The sequence below is a fragment of the Monodon monoceros genome, unplaced genomic scaffold, assembly GCF_005190385.1.
Source record: "Monodon monoceros isolate NGI ecotype Baffin Bay Population unplaced genomic scaffold, NGI_Narwhal_1 Super_Scaffold_9, whole genome shotgun sequence".
NCBI classification, from domain to species: domain Eukaryota; kingdom Metazoa; phylum Chordata; class Mammalia; order Artiodactyla; family Monodontidae; genus Monodon; species Monodon monoceros.
The window spans coordinates 4,130,074-4,154,505 of NW_021703786.1; the positions used below are offsets into that span (position 1 = coordinate 4,130,074).

Below are 24,432 nucleotides of genomic sequence, written 5' to 3' on the forward strand. Positions count from 1 at the left end.
ATGAAATTTCCTGGTTGTGATATTCTACTATACTAACGAAAGATATAACCATTGGAGGAGACTGAGTGAAGAGTACAGGAAACCTCTCTGTATTATTTCTTACAACAATGTGTAGTCTACAATGATCTTAAAATGATTTTTAAAAAGCAAATAAAACAAACAAACAAGCACCCTCTTTGAGAAAAAAGATTATAAAGCTCCTACAATGATAGCAATCTGAGTGGAGAAACTTGTTAAACAAACTTGGTTGGATTTATTTTTCAACTTTAATTCCCTTTATGAGAATCAAAGAAATGACCCGTGTATTCTCCAATGTTAAACTTTGCCCAAGTAACTGCCTTAGTTAAAGACAGCTTGCTTGGAAAAGGAACACGAAGACAGCCCAGTTGGCATTCCTATTTGCAGACAGCAGCCATTATCTAGTGATTCACTGGAGGTGAATGTAGCATTCTAACCTACCTTTGGCAAACAAAGATGTCTATTTCAGATACCCATTTCCAAATAGTTGTTTCTTTTTAATGTAGAAAAGTTCTTACCATTTTAAGAGTTCTGAGAGAAATTTTATTACCCTATTGATACTATAGAACTGTTTTAATTGTGTTAGATTAACTAGACTCACAGAATTTTCAATGTTAGAGAAGTTTGGGAGGAAAGTGATCTTATTCTTCATAGAAACCTTTCAGTTCAATTTGATTACAGTATATTCTATATCAGTCGTCTTAGTTAGAACTGATGTTAGGGTTCTGGTTTCCATACTGTGAGCCACTTATTTTCTGGCTGTTCAGGGACCACATTCAGCATTCTTTCATCAGTTGTTTCACACATGCCTGCGGTAACTTATAAGGACAACTTGGCAAGGGAGATGTTTCAGCTTCTTTTATTTAATGCTCGTTTTGTGTGAATGCACTGTGAAAGCTAGATATACTTTTTACAAGGAGCTCTCAATCTAGTAAGAAAAACGAAAAATAGAGGAAAACCATCACTTCCTAGAAAGCACTTCAGAATAGGTGCCCTATCGGTGGTGAGTTGTCAGAGATATGATTGTATACCAAAGTAGGCATTACTCCCTATAATTTTCCTTATTTAACCCAAAACAAGCAAATATAAATCTGTAAAATTCCATAAGTCAGTTGCTAAGAGAGCACCTTTCCAGGGTATATTTTAAACATCTATGCAGATGCCAAACATTTTATGTTTCTTAATGTAAGAGCAATATATATTAACTTGGCTGACAAACTAGTAAATTTTACCCAAGGAGGAAGTAGTGATAAGGCAGTTGATACTATAAAACTCCTGTCTTGGCAGTTTAACCTGTGAGAAACACTTTCAGTACTCTTACTTTGCTGTGTGACTCATGACGTTGTGTTAAATGATTTATTCACAAACTACTTTAGAACTAAAAACAAGACTTCTCTAGTCCTACCTAACCTTACATAAATAAATCACCCTATTTGAAAATATTGTACGTACTTTGATTCATTGTCATCCGCATTAGATAGCAAAGATTGTCTATGACCATGGGTTTCAAATAAAATTGTGACTTCCATCACAATTCTTCATATTCAAGGCAGCTGATTTCCTAATATGATTGCTCATGACATTCTGCCACTCCTGACCATATATGCCCCTTATGTCATTTGTATCCCCTTCCCACTCTTGCTTTTTCTTCTTCACTTCTATTCTTAATGAATAACTGTTTTCCCACTTTCCCCACATCATTTTATAAGATCTCTTTACATTGTAGTTATTGACCCTATATCTACCAAATCTGTTGCAAATATTTTCCCCTATATACAAATTGTCTTTCTAATTTTTTAAAAGTTTTTAAACACAGGTGTTTTTGTATTGTCAAATCTATCTTTTTCTTTGTGATTTCTCCCCCCCCCTTTTTTTTAACTTTAAAAAATTTCATTTCTAGCAATTTCAGATACATATTTACCTGGTTTTCCTCCCATCTCTGTTTTTGTTTAGCCCACCTAAGAAATTACTCTGTTTGGTATATGGTATGAGATGAGTGTCTACACTTTACACTTTTTTTCCAAATAGTTTGTTGTCACAACCACTCATTGTTATGTGGTATCTCCATTACCATAAATTAAATTCTCATATAATCTAGGGGTCTGTTTGGGCTATCTAATCTTTCCAGTTGCTTTGTCAATAAATATTGGGCGAATGAATGTTTTATCTAACTCTTCTTTGGCTAGCACCAACTTTTGTAGTTTATATATGCCTTAAATTCTTGGGCCATGTCCCACATTATTTGTTTTCTTTCTTTCTTTCTCTTTTTCCTTCTTATTGTTGTTTTTCAGAATTTGCTTACCAGTTCTCACTGATTTTTTTTCTTCCAAATCAATTTAAGAATCTTATTTATTATTTAGATCTTATTATATCTAGATTCAAATTTGGAACTCTTGGTCAAGTGCCATCAAAACAAACAAAATTTGATAAAAATTTTTTTCTAACTGAATTCTCTAAAAGTTAATTTGGAAGGACTAAATTTCTGTTTTTAAACTCCAAACTTCAGATGAATTCTAAATATTTGATAGCTACAAAAGTAGCCTTTGAGCGGTACTAGGTTTCAATGAACAGGATATAAATTCTGATTATGAAAGGAATTTCTAATACTGTAAATGTTCTCTTCTGGTACATTTGTAACCAGAACTGGAGAAGTAGGAAAATAGTTTTTTCTTTTATGTCAACCATCACTAAACCGGAAAATATGTGTTCAGGGTTAAATGTATTGTCAAAACAGAGTTTTAACTAATTTATATTTTGAACAAAGTTCACATGGTAAAATTTATTAGATAGATGTACTTGTGTGTCTGTCTTTGATTAGGGATTTCTGTTTATAAACAGAGATTGAACATTGTTTCTTTGATTTTCTTTGATGTTCAGAGGCAGAATTCAATTTTGCACCTTTTGGAGGATGAGGCAGCTGCAGGTAAAGAAGTTGACAGCTCTTGGGAGGGTTAATTAGAGCTAATTATAATTTGATTGACCTGCTTTTCCTCCAGAAAGCTTAACCAAGTCTTCCTTTGCAAAGTTAGGATTTTGCTTTTTCATACAAAGTAAAGAAAATCTTTGTTTCTTGGATTGACACATATCTATCATTTTTACTTTACAAAGGAGTGTCACCACACAAATCACAGAATCAGGGATATGGGTGGGATTGGAATGGACTTTCAAGATTATATAGTCCTTGGGAGCATGTATTTATTATATAAACTTATGGTGGAAAATTGTAAATTTTAGAGAAATATAAACTAGCATGCATAATTTTTAAATCTTTAAATTTTTAAATCTATTTAATGAAAAAGCAAGAAATAAAATTGTCAAACACAAATAAAGTGTAGCTATCTGTCCTTTTTTGACCTTGGTAGTCTTCATTCCACATGGTTTAGATGTAATCTCATTTACTTGATAAATACTATAAAAGGATTTTGTTTATATATAAAGAGAGTGTAATGAAATGATTTGCTTTTCATTATGTGGTATTTTTCATAGCATGGCTTATGGTTCTTACTGTAATTATTGAAATGAAATACATTTCTCAAATATTCCCATAAAATTGAAACCTTCCTGTGAAAACTTCTTACCTAATAAAGTTCTCTAAGGCAATTATTATATATGAAAAACAAAATAGTCATTTTCACTGTTTGTCCACTCAGTTATATCTCATATTTATGCTGAATGGAGCACCTGTTAATATCAGATAGGGTTTTACTCTCAGACAGCTTGTGTTCTAGTTTGGGCAATCAAGACCTTTTGACATTAGAAAGTTTGGGAGTAAAATACTATTTTAATGACAGTTCAACATAGCCATAGGAGATATTAAGTAGTATGTGGCTAATTAAAGACAACAGATATTATTAAGAACAAAAGGAGGGGAAATCATTGTAAGCTTACGTGGTTTGGAAAGATTAGAGGAGGTAAAATCTGAAGTAGATTTTGAAGGATAGATGAGAACTGGATGAAGAAAAAAGAGGAAAAGTGCATTCACCTAGTGGAAGGAATAATGTGCTCAAAAGCATCTTGGAGGTGGGAGAGTTTAGTCTGGGAAATTTGGTAAGTGAATGTACTTGGATATGGTAATCCTGTAAGAGAGTCAAATGTGCTAAAACTGGAAAGGTTGATTTGGAACAAATAGTGGAGAACATTGAGGTATGGAGGTTGAGGATGTATTTATCATGTACCATGTACTTACCTAAGCAACATTTTCTCTAGTTACCTTAGGTTTGTTACCTAAGCAGTATTTCAGGAAAACTGATCCTTCAGAAGTATGCAGAATACATTATAGTGAAGAACACAGTAGGCAGAGTGATTACTTATGTGATTTTCATAGTACCTAAGTGCGAGGTGTTAAAGACATGAACAGTAACATGATGGTAAGAATGGATATTAAGGAATGGTACAAGTACATCATCAATGAAGAATTCACAGGTGCTTAATAACTGGTTAGGTATGGAGGTGGAGTAGTGGGATGGATGTATGCACGGAGAAGGCATAAAGAAAGGGAAAGGAGAGAGCACATATCAGAGACGTATATAAAGTTCTGTGAATTCATTTTCTCCTCCAAGTGCATCGTGGTTAAGGGATGAGTTGTAGGTTCATTTTGTGAACATCTAGCAAATTACTTTGTGATCGTCCATTGAGAGGAATATGAAACATATTTTAATAAATTTGACACATAAGTTAAGGAAACTAGATATAACTTGCTTTTAAACGCTTTCCTTCAACAGCCCTCTTCCTGCAGTAACCCTTAATCTTTTTCACAAGCTGTAATGGGACCAAGACCAAGAAGGGTTTTCCAATGAGTGGATGTAGGAAGCTGATAAGAGAAGTATTCTTTTGGGCTTGGTAGCATAAGTTACATTACACTAAAACATATATCTCTTTGCAGTCTCCTTTTTCTCCTGTCAACCATTGACATTTTGAAAGATTTACTGATTAGCTTAAAAATTACAGAACTTCTAAGTTTAGTGATGTGGATGTGCTACCTAATTACAAATGAGCAACTGCAGTTAGTGCTTTTTCCTTCTACTTTAGGGAGCCGTTAAAAACTCACAACTAGAGAAGGAAAGGTTTTACATAATTATTGCTAACATTAAAAAAGACATGTGCACATTATATTTCCGAACAACTATTTCAGTGCCTCAAGAAAGCCTTCAATCATTTGATGTAGTCTAGCCCTCTAATCACATTGGTGATTATGAATATATTTCAAAAGCAGTAAAGATGAACAGGAAAAAAACTGTACCAAGAACTGTAGTGGTTTCTTTAACCCTATTGTGACAGTTGTTTTGATCTTATAAAGTAGGTGTTGTTATTAACCATTGTACAAATGAACAGTCTTGGAGAATTACAGAGCCAGAAAATGAAAAAAATCACATATCTAAGATTCTGAGGTATATCTCATCAAACGCCCATATTTTTAATTCAATATCATGTTAATGCCTTAAGGGGGAAAAAGTGCTATATGTGGAAAAACAGATAATATATTGTCTTTTGTTTGAGCTTATGCTCCCCTTTGAGTTTATACTGCCCTTTGTTTCAACACAATCACATAGCTAACTTCAAAGTATTTGTAGCCTACAAAGATTTTCATTTGTTTGAACTATATTTTCAAAGAAGAATGTGGTCTGATCTTCCCTGAAGGTTCATTGTGAAATTGTGAGGTGGAAAATCCTGATTTTACAATAAGACAGTGTGAGTTGAAGGCATTTCCTCAGTGTCACTGAAAGAAAGTTAAGTCAGAGATCTGCCTTCATAATTCATGATTCCCTTCTAGTGCATTTGTTTGTACCGCTTAGTATTAAAAAGCATAATGCTTATGTTGATTTTTCTATTTACTATTACATCTTAGTTTCTCTTATTTCCTAACTTTCTAAAATGAATTAATCGGTACCTAATACAAAGTAAATCAGTGAACTGGCTGCCGCATTTACCCTGATGGGATTTCAGGCTCATGGTAAGGTACTGGGAAAATTCTGGCTCAATTGTTACTGACATAGGAGGCTTTACAGTTATTAGAAGACAGCCCAGGAGGAAAAGAAAAAATGGATTATGTGATCCTGTATTGCTAAATACGGCACATAGCTGCTATCTTCTCTTTACTGCTTCCTCTAAGAGTAGTCATTTCAATGCACTAATCTTTTAAACAGCCGTTCGGTGGGAATTGGGCTAGAACTTTGCTAAGGGGTCACATTTACCAACCTGACAATTATACATTTACTAAAGAAATAGCATGAATTTATTCAGCATCAAAACCTCTGCATCTTTTACCACCCAACTGCCTTTCACACCATATTGCCATCAGTGCACTATAATGGCTATATAAATTCCATCCAGATTCTTCTTTTAATTAACTAGTATTCTTTGAACAAAAATAAAAGTGCTGTTTTTATAGAGGAATAAAAACTGCATGAGACGAGTGTGAAGGAGACAAATCACCAAATTAGTTATTCTTTATTGCAGCTATGGAGAATTCTCTGTCCCTCCCTTTCTCTCCAGTAGCAATATTTTTTTTCCTAGCCTGAGTGAATGGAAAATGGGCAACAGTGTAGCAGCCTCGAATGTGTTTGAGTTTATTGTAATGACCACATCCTAAAAGCTCATGCAGGGCTGGACACTGATGATATTGTCATCTACAAGTGATTTGGTTTTTTAACATTTTCTGTAGTTGGTAGCCAAGAGCTCGAACTTTGTAACTATACTGCCTGGGTTCAAATCCCAGTTCAGCCACTTACTAAGTTTGCGATTCTGAGCAAGCTTCCTAACGTTTCAGTTTCCTATCTATTAAATGAGGATAATAATAGACATACCTCTCACAGCATTAGGTGGATTATCTGAGTTGATCCATGTAAAACATCTAGAGCTCTGTCAACACATACTAAGCTGTTACCTCCTGTATGCACAGTCTAATGTGAAGTTGATCCTGCGCTGACACTGGTGACCCTTGATCACCTGGGCTGAACTGACTGATGTGGTAGTTAGGTAAATATCCTTTTATTTCCTTAGATATTTCTTTCTAAAAGTACCTTTTATTACAAGACAATTACTTTTAAAAATAAGGAAGCAAAGTTATTTGAGTCAAGGGTACAATAGGCAGTTGGTTGGCCATGTCTCCATCCTGCAGCTGCTGCCAGATCTAGCTTTCTAAACCACTGGTTCTCATATCAATTTCTGCTCAGAAGGTTTCAAGCCTTCCCCAGATCCAAGCACCTTTGCCTATCACGCCATTTCTACCAGAGCCCAGCCCTTTCCCTCCCTCTCCCCAATCTTTTTTTATCCATTGTGCCTCTAGAGGAAGCATCTACTCCAGTCAAAGTTGATCTATTTCAAAGTTAGTCATTTCTCAAATGTACCACATTCAGATTCCTAATTTTCCCTCTTCCTTTGTTCACACTGTTCGTTTGTCTAACATGTCCTACTCTCTTCCACTTATCTAAGTCATACCTTCTGTTCTAAGCTGAGCCAAAAAAGGGAAAGTGTCTTTTACCCCCTTTGTATTTTTTATCACATAACATGATTGTCTGGATGCAGTAAGTGCTAAGTAAAAGTTGTTAATGATGAAGAACTCTCCTGTTAGCTCTATTTTCAAACTACATTTATTTATTTTATTTTTATAAATTTATTTATTTATTTATGTGGTTTTGGCTGCATTGGGTCTTCATTGCTGTGCACGGGTTTTCTTTAGTTGAGGTGAGCAGGGGCTACTCTTCGTTGTGGTGTGTGGGCTTCTCATTGCGGTGGCTTCTCTTGTTGCAGAGCACAGGCTCTAGGCACGCGGTCTTCAGTAGTTGTGGCTTGCGGGCTCTAGAGCGCAGGCTTGTAGTTGTGGCGCATGGGCTTAGCTGTTCCGCGGCATGTGGGATTTTCCCGGACCAGAGCTCAAACCCAAGTCCCCTGCATTGGCAGGAGGATTCTTAACCACTGCACCACCAGGGAAGCCCTCCGACTACATTTAGAATCTCACCACTTCACACCATCTCCACCACTGTCACCCTGTCCAAGCTAAAGTAACTGTAGCTTGCCTATCCCATTCCTCTTCTCCCTATTACACCCTTGCCTACTCCTGTGGTGAGTTGTCTGCTCTCAACACAGCAGTGAAAGTAACCCACATAAAATTTAAGTCAGATCATACCACTTCTCTGCTCAGAACTCTCCAGTCACTTCCCCTCTCACCCTGAGTAAAACTAAAGTCCTCTCAGTGGCCTCCAAAGCCTCTCGAGATCTGCAACTCCACGCCAACACCATCCCTGCCCAAACCTGTGACCACTTTGCCCTCATTTCCTACTATTCCCTTCTTCCTGTCCCCTACTACTGTCTACTTCTGCCACACTGGCTTCCTTGCTGTTCTCTGAAGATGCAAGGCACAATCCTGTCTCAGGACCTTTGCACAAATTGTTCTCTCTGCCCAGAAAGTTCCTCCTTGGAAAACTTTCATGGCTCCATCCTTCCTGCAGTTCTCTAATTATATGTCTTCTCAATGAGATCTTCATTGATTATCCCTAATTTGCTGTCTATCTTCCCAAACTTTCAATAGATTGTAAATTCTGGGGGACAAAAGGAGGACTTTTTGTCTATTTTGTTAGGTGCTCTGTCCTCAGTACCTGAAACAGAAACTGGCACATAATAAGTACTTAATAGTTATTGAATGTATGAATGAAAAATTGACCCTTAAAAATATGTCCTAGGGCTTCCCTGGTGGCGCAGTGGTTGAGAGTCCGCCAGCCGATGCAGGGGACACGGGTTCGTGCCCCGGTCCGGGAAGATCCCACATGCCGCGGAGCAGCTAGGCCCGTGAGCCACGGCCGCAGAGCCTGCGCGTCCGGAGGCTGTGCTCCGCAATGGGAGAGGCCACAACAGTGAGAGGCCCGCGTACCGCAAAAAAAAATATATATATATGTCCTATAGTAAAAATACTTCTAACCCTCCCTTAGGCTCAAACTAAAGCAAGTATCCTATAATAGCTCCCAGAAAATTAAAATAGCCACAGTTGAATATTAGCCGTGGCAATTGTAGCAGAAAGTTCCATTGCAGAGAAAAGAGATTTCTGCATCAAGTGAAGAAAAAGAAGCGGTTTACATTATAACAAGTGCCATATTAAATTATATTGGTGTCCTGGGGGACTGTTATTGACCCAACACCACACGTTTTTGAGAGAGCAAGTGGTTTTGCCCACACCGTCCTCTTCCTAAGGTGGAGAATGTAGCTATTATATAGTTTTGTTTTGTTTTTGTGTTTGTTTGTCATCTAGCAGTGGAATAAAATGGTGAAAAGAACATTAATGTTGGAGTCAGGTAAACCTGGGTTTAAATTCTGGCACTAGTATGTGTCCTTGGATAGGATATGTAACCTCTCCGAGCCTCTGTTTGATTATGTATAAAATGGTTTTTAATAATGCCTTTCCCTCAGTGTTGTTCTAAATGTTAAATGGGAGAAGACGCATGAATTACCTGAGATGTAACATGTGGTTAATAAATGTATTGTGAACATTGCATCCCATAGAATTAGCTGTATATTTTGCCACTGAATTCTACCTTTTGGCTTAAATCAAAATGGAGAAGTAGCAGTTAGACTGATGTCTAGGAATAAGCTTTGGCTCCTGGCACTTGGACCACGGAGAAGCCCTCAACACTATAAATCTCTCAGCAGTATCTGATGAAGCTGCAAGAGCCTTCCTAGAACATGAGCCTACCACCTGCTTGACTTTTGTAGAAGCCTACTCTTTTTATCTTTTCAGCTAATTCTTAATCTTCTATTTTCCACTTTCAATTCTCTTTTGCTTCTCTTATTTTCAAAATTCTATGCTAGATGTGTGAAGTTGGAGATTCCATACTGAAAGTTTTCTAAGAAATCAAGAAAGGAAAAGTAAGGTCAGGCAGCTACTCTGTACAATAAAATAATGTGAATATTAATTTTCAAATTGAGATGTGAGAAACATATGTATAATTGATTCACTTTTAGAATTAGAACTTCCAGGAAGGAGGAAAATATTTTGTTTAAACCACTGAATTGTTTTTACATGTTTTTTTTTCAATGACATTATTTTTTGAAATTTTTAGGAAGCCAAAGCTGTGGTCGAAGAAACAAGAGCCCTGCGAAGTCGGCTTCATCTTGCCGAAGCTGCACAGAGACAGGCACACGGAATGGAAATGGATTATGAAGAAGTGATCCGTCTGTTAGAGGCCGAGATTACAGAGCTGAAGGCTCAGCTTGCTGATTATTCTGACCAAAATAAAGTAAGCAAAACAGTTCTCTCTTCTAGTTACCATGGTTTCCTTGCCGTTGTCATGTATCCTGTTTTCATTTTCTTTTCATCTGCACTTCTAAACTAGGTCAGTGTTTGTCTTCTATAATTCAGTGATAGGATGATGTGTCATGATGGGGGTAATGTGAAGGTTATGAGCCTCCGTTTATCCAGATAGCTTTGGGATGCAAAAGTATGTGCCCAAATTTATTCAGGTCATTGGTCAACATTGTACAGCTCAGGCACTGAGTCCTGGAACTATTTAACATTTAATTGATTACATTGGTTTCCTCCTTTTTCCTAAACTTGCTAATTTGTCCTGTGGGGATGGGAGGAGGAGAGTCTAGGGATGGGGTTTGCTCTTTGATTAGAGCACTCAAGGAAGTGTGAAAGTTAAAGAATTTTTTGCCCAAGGCCCAAGATAATTAATAGAAAGAAACTTGAGTTTGAATTTAGCAGACTACAATTTCAATAGTGAAATACTGAATGCTTTCCAGAAGGCAATGTGAACTTTTTTTAATGTGAATTTTGTCATTATGTGATTTTTTTAAAACATACTGTACCATTGAATGGTCTTCAAAAACTGTAACAGACATTTTTATTTCACTGAAGGTAGAAAATTAAATAAATTGAAATAGATATTTTATAACTTCATAGAGTTCATTTATAACCATAGTGTTTATATCTCTCTAATACAGTCATCTTTCAAGAGAACATAAAACAAATTTGAAAAATTTGTGTGTATTTATTTAAACATAAAAGAGTTAAATACTTTAAATATACCAAGTAGAAATGAAACCAGTTTTAGAAAAGCAAAATACAGAAGAAAATCTGAAATTTCCTTCGGTTAGCTCTTAAGAATCACTAATATATTTCTCACATCTGTCCATTTAAACCAATCCCAAAAGAAGGTTGACATTCCTGTCACCCTTTGATAATACCGCAAGGCCAAGGGGAAAGCATTACTTGAGACAGCAGAAATACTTAGGAATATTACATGTATTTATTATTCTTGACCCAGTGTTTACATTCTGAAATCAGAGATATGTGCTTATTTCATGTGAGTAACTTTAACATGATTCTGAAAATATTTTGGGAATTTTCAAAACACTAAAAGTACTTTTTTTTAATAATAACTTGATTTACTTTTGGAGGGATAATCAAGTCTTTAAAAATACTTCTTAAATAATATAACATTCAAGGAGTTCACATGAATTTATTCATTTTTTTAAAAGCATAAGTTATTTGCTATTCTTTCTTCCAGCTCCTAGCTGAGAAACGTTTTTGTCCTAAGTCATGTAGTAATATAATTAATTCAGTTCTTCTCTTTTTTAGCATAATGGTGTCTCATGCCATTCCTCTTAACAAAATCGTAAACTAAATCATTAACCTGTCTCTGAAGATAATCTTTTTTTTTTCCCAAAGAGGTGATGTTATACATGAGCATCTTAACATTTTCCAAACCCAATACCAGTGGAGAAATAGAAGGAAAATTTTTTTTAATTGTTTGAGATTGCTTGAAGAGACACTGACCAAGATATTACAGGATTCAGATTCAATATTCATTTTTAAGGCATATTCTTTTTGTAACAATATTATTTTTCTTACAAGTTTTCCCTTATATTATCTCTATATTTACTTATTTCCCTTTTTTTTTCACCTTCAGCTTAAGAAATAAAACTTTACCAGTACCTTCGAAGACCCACAATATCCCTTTCCAATTGCATCCCCCTCCCTCACCCTCATAAGTAGACAAACCACTTTCCTGGATTTAGTGTTAAACATTTCTTGATAATTTTACTACCTATGCATATATCCCTTAACAATATGTTGTTTAATTTTGCCTGTTTGTCAACTTTATGTAAATAGAAATATACTACTTTTATTGTTCCAACTTGGTTTTTCACTCAAAATTTTGTTTTTGTGATTCATCTATTTGAAGTTTATAGCTAGTTCATGTCTTTTCATTGCTTTTTTGTACTCCATTGAGTGGATATATTACAGTATATTTGTCCATTCTGTATTTGATGGACAGTCCAATCGTTTCAGTTTTCTTCTGTTATGAACAATGTTGCTGAAAACAGTTTTGTACATATATCCTGCTCCACATGTGTAACAGTTCTCTTGGGTTCATATCTTGGAGTGGAATTGCTAGGTTGAATGGTGATTGTATGATCAACTTTACTAATTACAGTTAGGCAATTCCTAATTGTTTTTGAAAGTGTTTGAACCAATTTTACTCCCAACAGTAATGATTGAGAATTACCGTTTACCCCAAATCCTTGCTGATGCTTGCTTTCTTTTACTTTTAATTTTTATCAAACTGTTAGGTGTGATAAGTGTATCTCATTGTGGTTTAATTTGAATTTATCTAATGATTTTGAGCTACTGATGTGCTGGGACCAGCTGGTACTAGTTTGTGAGAGCTGACTGTGTGCATTTCTTCTTAACTGCATGTTCAACACATCATGTTGTTAGCTTGAAATCAGCCATGGTGGGGTTATTTACACCCCCAAATGCAATAAACCAGGGCTTTGTCCCTTGTCCCAGATAGTCAGTTGAGCTAATATTTATGCACTTATTAGGCATTTGTGTTTCTATGTGAAATGCTTCTTCATATCTTTTAACCATTTTCCATTGGGTTATTTGTCTTTTTTATATTCACATGTAGTGATTGTTTGTATGTTCTGGTTACTAACCTATCTTATATTTTATGTTGTAAAAATCCTCTCTGGAATTTATAGCTTACCTTTTCACCCTCTGGTGAAATGAACAGGTGTTATTTTCAAGTAATCAAACTTTTCAGTCTTTTCTCTCATGTGTCTTTCCAGAAGTCCTTCCATTCCCAAAGATATTTTTGTATTTGTCTCTAAAAGTTTTAAAACTTTGATCCTTCTGTCATGGTTTTATGTCATTGTATAAGGTGGGGATTCATTTCATTCTTTCTTTTTTATTCTAAGTGAATGACCAACTATACCAGCACTGCTCATTCAAAAGTCTCTTTTACTCTAAATCTTGATCTGATCAACCTGTCTAGTTCTTTTTCTTTAAAAGTGTGTTGCCTATATAACCCTTTGATCTTTTATATGTATTTTAGACTCAGATTATAAATTCCATCAAAAGAAATTAATACGATTGTCATTTTTACTGAAAATGCATTAAATATATAATTTGGGGGAAATTTACATATTTATGATTGTGTCTTGATTCATAAACATCATTGAGGAACAGAAAGGTTAATTGCATGTGGCCAGAGAATCTAGTCTATAGATAACTCCAAAATTCATTGATGGTTGCTTCATGGCTTACTGTATGACCAATATTTACAAATATTCAAAGAGAGCTTGAAAAGAATTCTGCAATCATTTGATGTGTTGTTTTATATAGTCCACCAGATCAGGATCATTAATTGTGGGGTTCAATTCTTCTCTAGTCATATTAATTTCTTTGTCAGGGAATAGGTTAAAATTTCCCTTGTGATTACTTTTTAAAATTTTCTGTATATATTTGAAGTAATGTTTTTAATTGCATACAAGCTTAGAATTATGTTATCATCCTTTTACGAAAATGTTGTGACTCTTCAATCTTCTTTCCCCCTTAATGCTTATTTTTGATTGATATTAAAATAGTTATACCAGCTTTCTTTTGGTATTTACCTATGCATTTTTTCCATCCTTTTACTTTCAACTTTTCAGTGTCCTTATATTTTAATTGCGTCTATGATAAACAACTGGTAGTTGGATTTTTTTCCCCATTTTACTGATTTTTGACCTTTAATTGGAAAGGTCTTTCCATTTACATTCTTATTCGCAAATGCACTTGGCTTCATTTCTACCCTTTTATTTTGTGCATTTTATTTGTCCCATGTTTTCTAGTTGTTTGTCATTTCTTGCCTCCCTTTTTTTTTTCTTTTTTGGATTGGGTCAGACTTCTTCTGTGTTCCCCTACTCCCATTTCATTTAGTTTACTCTGCTAGTTTAGAAGTTAGACACTTGGTTTCTAATTTTTAAAGATTATATTAGAAATGTTAACATTCTATTTTAACTTAAATTATAAAACTAATCACTGGCTTTCCACTTCTTCTAAATATTGTAAGGACTTTAAAACATAAATCCAATCATCCCTTTCTGCTTAATTTCTATTAACTAAGTATTTTAGATCTTTCTTGACTTTTAACATCATAAATTAGATACTATTACAGTTTATTTTGTGCAGTCAACCTTCATTTAGATAGACCTCCATGTTTATCATTTTCTTTGTTCAACATTCTTCCTTTCATTTGACATCCTTGCTAGAATTACTTTCTTTTTTCCTGAAGTACATCTTTTAGAAATTCATCTTTTAGAAATAGTGGGGATCTATTGGTAATAAACTCTATTTTTGTTTGTCTGGAAACTTCTTTTTTGACTCTTGTTCTTGAAATATATTTTTGCTACATTTAGATTGTTAAATTGGCACTGAATTTCTTTCAGTGTTTTTATTCTATGGTTGTGATATCAGATGTCAGTCTGTCGTTTGTTTCCTATCTGTTGTTTCTTTTTAGATGATTTTATCTTTAGTGTTCAGCAGTTTGACTATGATCAGTCATGTGTTCACTTATTTTTATTTATATTGCTTGGGATTCATGGAATGAGGTTCCTGATCTGAGGAACAGTGTCTTTCACCATTTCTGAAAAACCCTAAGCTTTTATCCTGACCTATTCCTCTTTCATTATTTCTAGTCTGTCTTATGTAATTCAGATTGGATGTATGCTAGATCTTCTTCCAGTTATTTTTTCTCTTTTCATATTTTCTATTTTTATTTTTATGCTCTATTATGAGAAGTTTCTTTACCTCTGCCTTCCAGTTCACCCATTCTCTTTTCATCTGTATCTAATTGGATAGTAAATGCATAAATTGTGTTTCTAATTATTACTGCTTTTTTTTTTTAACATCTTTATTGGAGTATAATTGCTTTACATTGTTGTGTTAGTTGCTGCTGTATAACAAAGTGAATCAGCTATACATATACATATATCCCCATATCCCCTCCCTCCTGCGTCTCCCTCCCACCCTCCCTGTATTTTTACTTTTCAGATCTATTTTTTGTGTCACCTGGATCTATTTTGATAGTTTCTTGTTTCTTTATTATGCTTTAAATTCTTAATTTTTAAAACATATTAAACATAACTTTATATTCTGTATCTGATCACTTCAGTAGCTGCTATCTCTATAGGTTTGATCCTATAATTTGTTTCCTTCAGCTGACTTTTCATCCATAGTAGCTTATTTGCTGAGATCATGTTCTTTTGATACATTAAATGTAGGCATTCTTTGATGTCTGAGTTTAGCAAATAACCCCACTAGAGAAATTTTTTGTTTGCTTTTACCAGCCAGAGACCAATTTAAACTAAATTTTCAGCTTATGAATGTACAGGCCACACAGGTAGTATAAATTCTGACCTGGAACCTGCATGAGTTGGGGGACTGTGGTTGGCAATTATTCGGGGGACACTTTTAACCATTCACCAGAGGCAAAATCAAAAGTTTTGTTTCTCCCTAATTCACCCATTAAAGTTCTCCTGTTTGCCATTTGTGCCTGATGAAACCCCAAACTATAGGCCTCCAAGGATCAGCAAATACCCTGAGATCAAATTGTGCTACAGTGTACTCTAACTTCAGTGGGTTCACTCAGCATTGCTATTGCTTATCTTCATGAAATTCCTTCACTTTTCCTGGAATTCTTTTACTTCCCCGTCAGCTCAGCTTTACATTGGGTCATATTACATTAAATATTTATGTATAGGGCTTCCCTGGTGGCGCAGTGGTTGAGAGTCCGCCTGCCGATGCAGGGGACGCGGGTTCGTGCCCCGGTCCGGGAAGATCCCACATGCCGCGGAGTGGCTGGGCCCGTGAGCCATGGCCACTGAGCCTGCGCATCTGGAGCCTGTGCTCCGCAACTGGAGAGGCCACAACAGTGAGAGGCCTGCATACCACAAAAAAATATATATATATTTATGTATATCTTCAGCATGTTGGATTGTGCCACACTAATAAGGGTTTCTGTCAGCCTCTGGTAACCATGTTGTCAAGAAATGCCATAAGCTAATTAAAATGTATTTTAATATAAGAATATAATATAAACTAATTAAAGTGTATTATATATAACATTATATATAATAAATGTATTATTATATAACTTTTATTAAAATAAAAGTTATTTGTAGCTTATCTTAAAAAGTTTGCAGCATTTCTGTGCAGTTTAACTTTTAAAAATATGCAATTAGTTAAGTACCCCCCAAAACCAGAAGATATGTACAAGAAGAGAGAAAATAAATGATATAGTAATGTTGGATATTAGTTAATAAAAAATGAAAATAGGAGCCACTAGTATAAAATTGAAGAAATGTATAATACGTTCCTTTTGATATCTCTGTCCAGGAAAGTGTTCAGGAGTTAAGAAAGCGAATCACAGTACTTGACTGCCAATTGCGAAAATCAGAAATGGCTCGAAAAACTTTTGAGGCATCCACTGAAAAGCTTCTTCATTTTGTAGAGGTAAATTTTCCTGTTACATCACTTTATGTCCATTTTTAAGAAATGTATAGACAACTGACATACAGGTAAATGTCATGGTGTTTGATGGCTAGTGAAACATTCTCTGGGCTCAAAACAGCAATGGTGACTTACAGTCAGATTTTAAATTGCTTAGATAATGAAAAGACCAGCTAACATACAGATTAAGAGAAATAATTGAGACAGGGTAATATGATCCCAAATATATACTATGTTTTAATGAACACTTTCTTAACTTTTGATACTATGTAAACATTAGTTGGTAACTACCCTATAAAGAAATGTTTCTCTGTGTATTATAATTCTGAGTAGAATTGTATGTTAATGTAATTGATTTTTTCCCCTATATAACAGGAACACCTTTTTAATCATATGGGTGGAGGGGGTTATAAATATTATTTAAGCAAGAGAAAACATTTTAAAAAGCTATCAAAGTTACATTATCACCTTCACTCTCTTGTTTGTCTCTAGGCTATTCAAGAAGTGTTTTGTGATAATTCTCTTCCTTTGTCAAATTTAAGGTAAGAAAATTTAAGTGCTTTCTGCAGAGTATGGCCACTGATTACATTCTTCACCTGGTACTTGTGCTAAAATACTAAAATCTCTTAAAGTCTTAAGATAGTCAAAGCAATTTTTTCCTTTTATAAAGACTACCACTAGCAATGTAGTTCTACTTCTAGCAACGTATGCTTGCAGAAACATAGGAAAACTCCACCCTTTTCTGTGAAAACAGCAGTTCAATAAATGAAGATGATTCATTATATTTTAAGTTTCCACATAGCATTTTTGAATTTAGAAAAATATGGTAGTACATGGTAGTACATATGGTGGTACACCTTTAAACTCATTTTAATGTAATACTTTATTTCTTCAGGTGAAATCTGATGTTTTTATTGTTATCTATGCTGCTTATGATGTAAAATAATTATGTGAATACCATGGTGATTATTTTCAGTATGATGTTAAAATACTCAGCAGTCAGATTCCGCTTGTATGGGTTAGACATGTCCCAAACTCCCACCACCCAAGGTTTCATTGTGACCTTGAATAATAATTCAAAAGCTTTGGTATTAAAAATGACTATTTAAAAGCCAGAGCCTGCCCTTGCAGGTTCACAGAACAAAAGTAACTTTAAAAAGCAACATTAATATATGTAACTGAATCACTTTGCTGTACACCTGAAAGTAATACAACATTGTAAATCAACTATACATCAACTTTTTAAAAAAAAAGCAACATTAAGCAACTTTTTGCTACATCTTGGAAAGTTAAACACTAGTAAAATTTGGCTCAGTCTTTTTAATATACTATATCATCTGTAATGGATGTTGGCCTTGGTATTCTACACGGAATAAAGGCTCTGTATTTGAATTTGAGAATTGATGCTTTAGTTTCTCCTTGTGAATTAATACTATCATGCTTAGGAAGATGGATTATAAGTAATGATGGCTTTGTCATCAGTCTAAAATTGTCTCTTTTCAAGTAAATGTTTCAGCGTAATGGTAAAAGTAAAACCTTGCATTTTAATTTTATCAGAATGCATTCATTTCAGGTGACTTTCACATTTTTTTAAAATGGTATAAATGCTCTAGGCTTTTTTAGATTTAGGGATAGCAAATGGAAGAGTTTAAGAGAGAATTTCAGGAGCAAATATACATATTGAATTATATTTAATATTACTAGAAGTACTAGTAAATGTCTCTTTAATAAACTTATGTTTAAGTGCTTAATTTAAGTGTTTACAAAACTAAATAAAAGGCCAAATCATGTTAGCATAACACAAGCACTCACAAAATAAGCCAAACAAATGATTTAGGAGGAAGCTATCCTTCTATCCATTCCTCCTTATGTATAAGGTAAACCTAATTTTTTAAATATGCCTATTTATTATATAATAAAGAATTGAAAACAGAAATGTTATTTTGTGGGAATTATTTCGATTATGGCTATAAGAATACAATGTTCCCAATCAAAAATTTTTGTACAATTTCATAACTAAGAAGAATTCAGACTTAGCAAAGATAGATATTATTCATTGTGTAATAAGTTTAGCTTTATTTTATTGCTTCCATAGTGAAAGAAGAGCTATGTTAGCTTCCCAGACGTCCCTCACACCACTGGGAAGGAGTGGACGTAACATCCCAGCAACACTGGCACTTGAATCTAAGGAACTTGTTAAATCTGTCCGAGCCATACTTGATATGGATTGTAAGTTTTCTGCATTTTTTTCATGCTTTTAAAAATAACTTATTTAGCAAAACAAAAGGAGAAAATTTCAAGTTTGATAGTTTAATCTTGTTAAATGCATTGGTTTGCCTACAGTAAAACTGATAGCTTATCGATAAAAATCTTAATGCAACCAATTGTGGGGGGAGAATACTTGCTTTATTTAAAGTGCTCAAAATGGCTTCCAACAGAAGATAGCTGATTAAGACTTTTTTTTTTTTTACCTCTACTTCCATCTAAAGTCTCTTTGAAATGGAAGAATAAATATAAAAATAAATCCACAACAGCACTGGAAACCTAGAAGGTTGGACTCAACATTGAGGAAATTTTTAATAATATACAACAGATGGAATAAGATTGAAGATAGAGCCCAGCTATGCAAGAGACCCCAGAACACAATAAAGGTGAAAGACAGTGAGTTAAGTAGAACCATGAAAAACCCTCAAGATCACAAGCAGGGAAAACTAGGAACAAACCCTGGGGCAGTCAGCAGGGTAACTAATTAAAGGGCTGTAGAGCAGCTGAACCAGTTCCCTACTCTTCAGAGCTGAGAGAATACCTCTCTCAAGGGACTGCATGATCTGTCACTGGACACCCCCAGAGTCAGCCGTGTTCTCAGTAACCTCCTTACATATTTGTCTATGTAAGACTCCTGTCTCAATTTAGATATTCCTGTCTGAAATTAGCAATATTTTAACTTTTAAAATTAGAATGTCAGTAATAGCTGCTTTTTGTCTTTACATTCTGATGCTAATTAGAAGTTATTTAGACAGCCGTGTTCTCAGTAACCACTGGACACCCCCAGAGTCAGCCGTGTTCTCAGTAACCTCCGTGTTCTCAGTAACCACCACAGGCCACATTGCTCCTATTTTTTAGGAGGGATGAAAATAGCCACTACTAATGTATTATGTGTAAGATCAGAATTTTATATATCAGACATTTTTAAGCTGGGATGGGAACAGTGGAGGGAAACACCTGCACAGACATAGCCCAGTGGACATTGCAATCATTAATTTTAATTACCTTGCTAGCATTAACCTTTATATTTGTCAAACATGATTGTTCAAAGAAAATTTTTGAAGTTCAGCAGAACTTCTTTGGAAGAAAAGTGGAAAATTACATCTTCACTTTTTATCTGTCATAAGATTATACCCACTCCGCTGCTTAAAACTAGCAAATTGTTTCTAAGTTGTCTTCCTATTTAGAAATACAATTGCTAATGTTTGCATATTTCCCAGCACTTTTGTAATTATATGTGACATATCTTTTTCAGTGTGATAATTAAGATAAGCTCAGCTCATTTTTCTTTCTCTTTAAGCAGTAGCTTTTTCCATCTGTAATGAAAAGGAGAAAATTGCTATCATCTGGTAGATAATTCAGCCACAGCCTCCACCTCATTTCCTTTGCCATGGCTATCCGATTATTTCAAGTTTCAATTTGAAATTTTCATTTGGGTAATTGCCTCCACTTTCTTGTTAATTTAAGTATACTCCAGGATGTTATACTATGGAATTTCCTCAGAAATGAAATTAAGATTTCTTAGGTCTTATAGGTTAAAACCAGTCACTAAGGAATATCTAGAGGACAATTCTGAACCATTTTTGGATCATGGACTCCATGGAAATCTGGTGAAATTCCTCTTCCCAGAAATATGCAATTAAGCACATTTTTTTCATGCATTTTCAGAGTGTTTATGAACCCCAACTTAAGAACCCCTGATGTAAAATTACAGGGAACACGAATGCTTTCTACAGCATTGCAAACATGGCCATCCATCTCTCACAAGAATACCTCTAGCAGTGGAGAAGTATACGAATCACATAGGCAGCCAAGAGTCAAGCAGCACTTTGAATCCATGTAAACAATGTGCCTCAGAATCTCTGATGTTCCCTAGAGGTCCCCCAAAGGGCACCTCAATTGGTCATCCAACTTCATTAGGCAAATTACTTAACCTCTGGGCGTTTCCTCATATAAAAGGTAGAGATTATAATATCTGAAGTGGCAGGATTGGAGGATTAAATGAGATACATGTAAAGTACCTTAAAGTATAAGATGTTCTATAAATGGCTGTTACTGCTGCTGGTACCACATTACTATCTATAGTAATTAATTTAAAGAATACTTTTTCTCTATGGTAAGTATTATATAATTATTTTCTAAAGCTTTGGTTAACTTCGATACATTTGAAAATGTGACAGATGAGACCTTTTCTTAATATATAACATTTATTGCTATTATTGATTTTGAGTTAGAACGTAATCATCACAGGAAACTGCGGTTAAATGTCTGTATCAGCAGCTTATCTTTCAGTTGTTTATTGCTAACCATAAGGAAACTTAGATCTGCTCTGTTACATTACCTTCAGTGAAACAGTATGTAGACATAATAGGCATTTTCAATCAGTACTGGAACCCCTGGAGGCCCTTATATTGATCTCCATCAATATTTACATGGTCAGTATTGCAATGCTTTAGTGTCATCTTTATTTGAAATAACTACATGTTTTAAAGTGTAATCTTCATTTGATTGACATCTAGATTAACAAGATTCTGTAATGAAAGCAGGAAGAGGCAGTTCTATTTTTTAAAAATGCATATTAAAACAATATCTGAAAAAAAAATAAAAGAAACAATATCTGGCTGGATATCCAATAGGAGGTTTTTTATAAAAAGAGAACTCATTGACTCCCTGGTAAATCGGCAGAGTAAACACAGGCTTCTACCTTCCTTCCCTTGGAAATGATCAATGGAATATAAAAATAGGGGGGAAGTCAGGGTCCACACAGTTTCTGTGTCAAGCAGAAGGCCATCTGGGGCTTGGTCCTTTAGGCAGCCTAGACACACTTTAGACCTGACACACACTGGGGCATACAAGAAATGTATGTAAAGAAATAAATGTAAAGGGAAACTGGCACAGCAGCTTCTGTACCACAGGCCATATTGCTCTGCACAGCCGCCTCTGGTCCTGGCTCACGACTCACTCCCCTCAGACTGATGCATTGTCCTTATACTTGCAATGCAATGCACATGGGCCAGCCTCCAGCCTGAGCTTTAGATCATACCCTCATCAACAACTTGGTTGAGTGTCAGGGCAACCAGGGATCCACATATTCTTGCAAGGGTCAAAAACCAATTCTGAGTAGAGAGCTCTCTACATTCAAGGCTTGTATAAAGAGAAACATATAACACACACACACACAGTTCATTCAAGCTCTTATAAACAAATAGATATATATGTATACATAGAAATATATGATTATGAAAAAGTCCACTTTCAAGAAAATAGGAGATAGCTGTCAAGATTCAGAATAGACTTCAGGATCAAGATGGTAGGGTGATCTCATGCCATTCTGTTCCTACACTTAGAAATGACGTTTAAAATTGTGTGTGTGTTCAAAAGATAAAAACCGAGAAAGGAACGCCTCCCTGCACCAAAAACAGAGGGTAAAACTATAATAATAACTGGGGTCTTCAGCTTCTGAGATACACAAGATCGACGTGAGCAGCTGGAGCAAAAGTTCAAACACCCACGAGGGCCCAAATGATGCCAGAGCGAAGGAAGCAAGGAGCAGGAACCTTCCAGCATAAAATACACTTTCTTTTCTCAACTTACTCACGTAGAAGGCATTAAACAAAAATAAAAATCCCTTCAGTTTAGGAGCCATCTGGGCCTGCCACCGATTAAATTTGAAAATAAGTGCTCTCATCACTACAGGTGGGAATATAACTTGACACAACATTCTTGGGAGTCAGTTTTGCAGTATATATCAAGAGCTTTTAAAATGTCTATTTGAAAAGTGTTTTTGAAAGTTAAAAGAAAATTTTAATGGTCAAATATTTTAACCTGATAATCCCACCTGTTAGTATTTTTGCAAAGAAAATAATCAGTGATGTGCTTAAAAATGTATATACAAGTATTTTCATTGTGGCATTTCTTATAAAAGCAGAAGTATGGATGTTCAACTGTTACATATTGGTTGAATAATTATATAGTTTTACTCAACCCATTGAAAATAAAGATGAACTTTTCCCCTACCAAGCAACAACCATCCGATTACACATATTTGTCTATGTAAGACTCCTGTCTCAATTTAGATATTCCTGTCTGAAATTGGCAATATTTGAACTTTTAAAATTAGAATGTCAGTAATAGCTGCTTTTTGTCTTTACATTCTGATGCTAATTAGAAGTTATTTAGACAGATGGAAAAAGGCTCTTTGAGAAAAAGGGAAAATGCAGTACTGCAATATTTAAAGGCCTTCACAATTTTTCTTTTGGATCCAAAGCTCACACTTGATATAGCATCTTCTCATTGTACTTATTCGAGGTCTCAGACTCTCATCTTTGCCTTCCTTATTTCCTTCAAAGCATATTTTTATTAACCAACATGAATTTATCATGTATATATATATATACCATGTGTGTATATATATATACCATGTGTATACGTGTGTATAGCCGTGTGTGTGTGTGTGTATATATATATATATATATATATCTTTGGAAGTCAGCTATACTATTTAGAATGGGCATTATGGTATTTACTTCCCATAAAGTAATCATATTATTTATATATCTTTCTTCTCCTAGAATTGGGGAAAATGTTTCACGCATAGGGAATAGGTTATGTGATCTGATGCCATTTGAGAGACAGTTTCACCTGTTTTTTTAGACAGACCTATTCTCTAGTGACTTGGTTATTCAGAGCCAGATAATAACCACTGTAAATATTTGTGGTGTCTTACCATTCAAGGAAAATGGCAAGCTCACATATTCTCTTATATTGTTGCAAATTGAAAGTAGGTTACTGCTATAATGTTCCATTAAGAAAATATATCAAATTTAATCTTGGGTCGTTTCTGGAAAATAAACTATACTTGAGTTATTCAGTTTTGTTTTAAGTGGGCAAATTATTATTAGCCTCAAGAAAAATAAGTAATTTCTTTCCTGGCACAATTTTATTTCCAAAAAAAAAAAAAGTGAGGGAAAAATATATCACTTAAGAAAAGGTAATCATTTAGATTCACTTAGTTTCATTACTTCGTTCTTTCATGAATTATTTATTATCTACAATGCGCCAGACCCTGACGTAGACCCTTTGATAACAGCATAAACAAAATCCTTGCTATCAAGCTGCTTAAGTAAATTGTAAGGGCAGAGATGGACAAACAAGTTAGCAAATAAGTACATGACAATTCCAGACAGTGATGACTGTGAGGCATATAATAAGCCAGATGATGTGTAAGGGAATGTGAGTAAGTGGGGATGCTACTCCTCCTTTTTTGGAGAGGTGACATTTGAACCAAGATCCAGCCAGGAGGAAACCTATATGGAAAGAGTTTTTTAGGCCAACTCTAAAAGCCTTGAGATAGGAGCGATCTTGACATATTTGAGGGACAG

At 34.8% G+C, this 24,432-nt stretch overlaps 1 protein-coding gene across 5 annotated transcripts in view; it reads left to right on the forward strand.

Moving 5' to 3' along the window:
• The window catches only part of STXBP4 (syntaxin binding protein 4), a 180,306-nt gene that overhangs the window by 99,093 nt on the left and 56,781 nt on the right, over positions 1-24,432 (forward strand). For all 5 annotated transcript variants that reach the window (XM_029211804.1, XM_029211807.1, XM_029211808.1 and 2 more), the window contains 4 exons: positions 10,068-10,244; positions 16,673-16,789; positions 17,279-17,328; positions 18,882-19,015. In XM_029211804.1, coding sequence (XP_029067637.1) covers positions 10,068-10,244; positions 16,673-16,789; positions 17,279-17,328; positions 18,882-19,015 — 478 coding nt within the window. The remainder of the gene's footprint in view (positions 1-10,067; positions 10,245-16,672; positions 16,790-17,278; positions 17,329-18,881; positions 19,016-24,432) is intronic.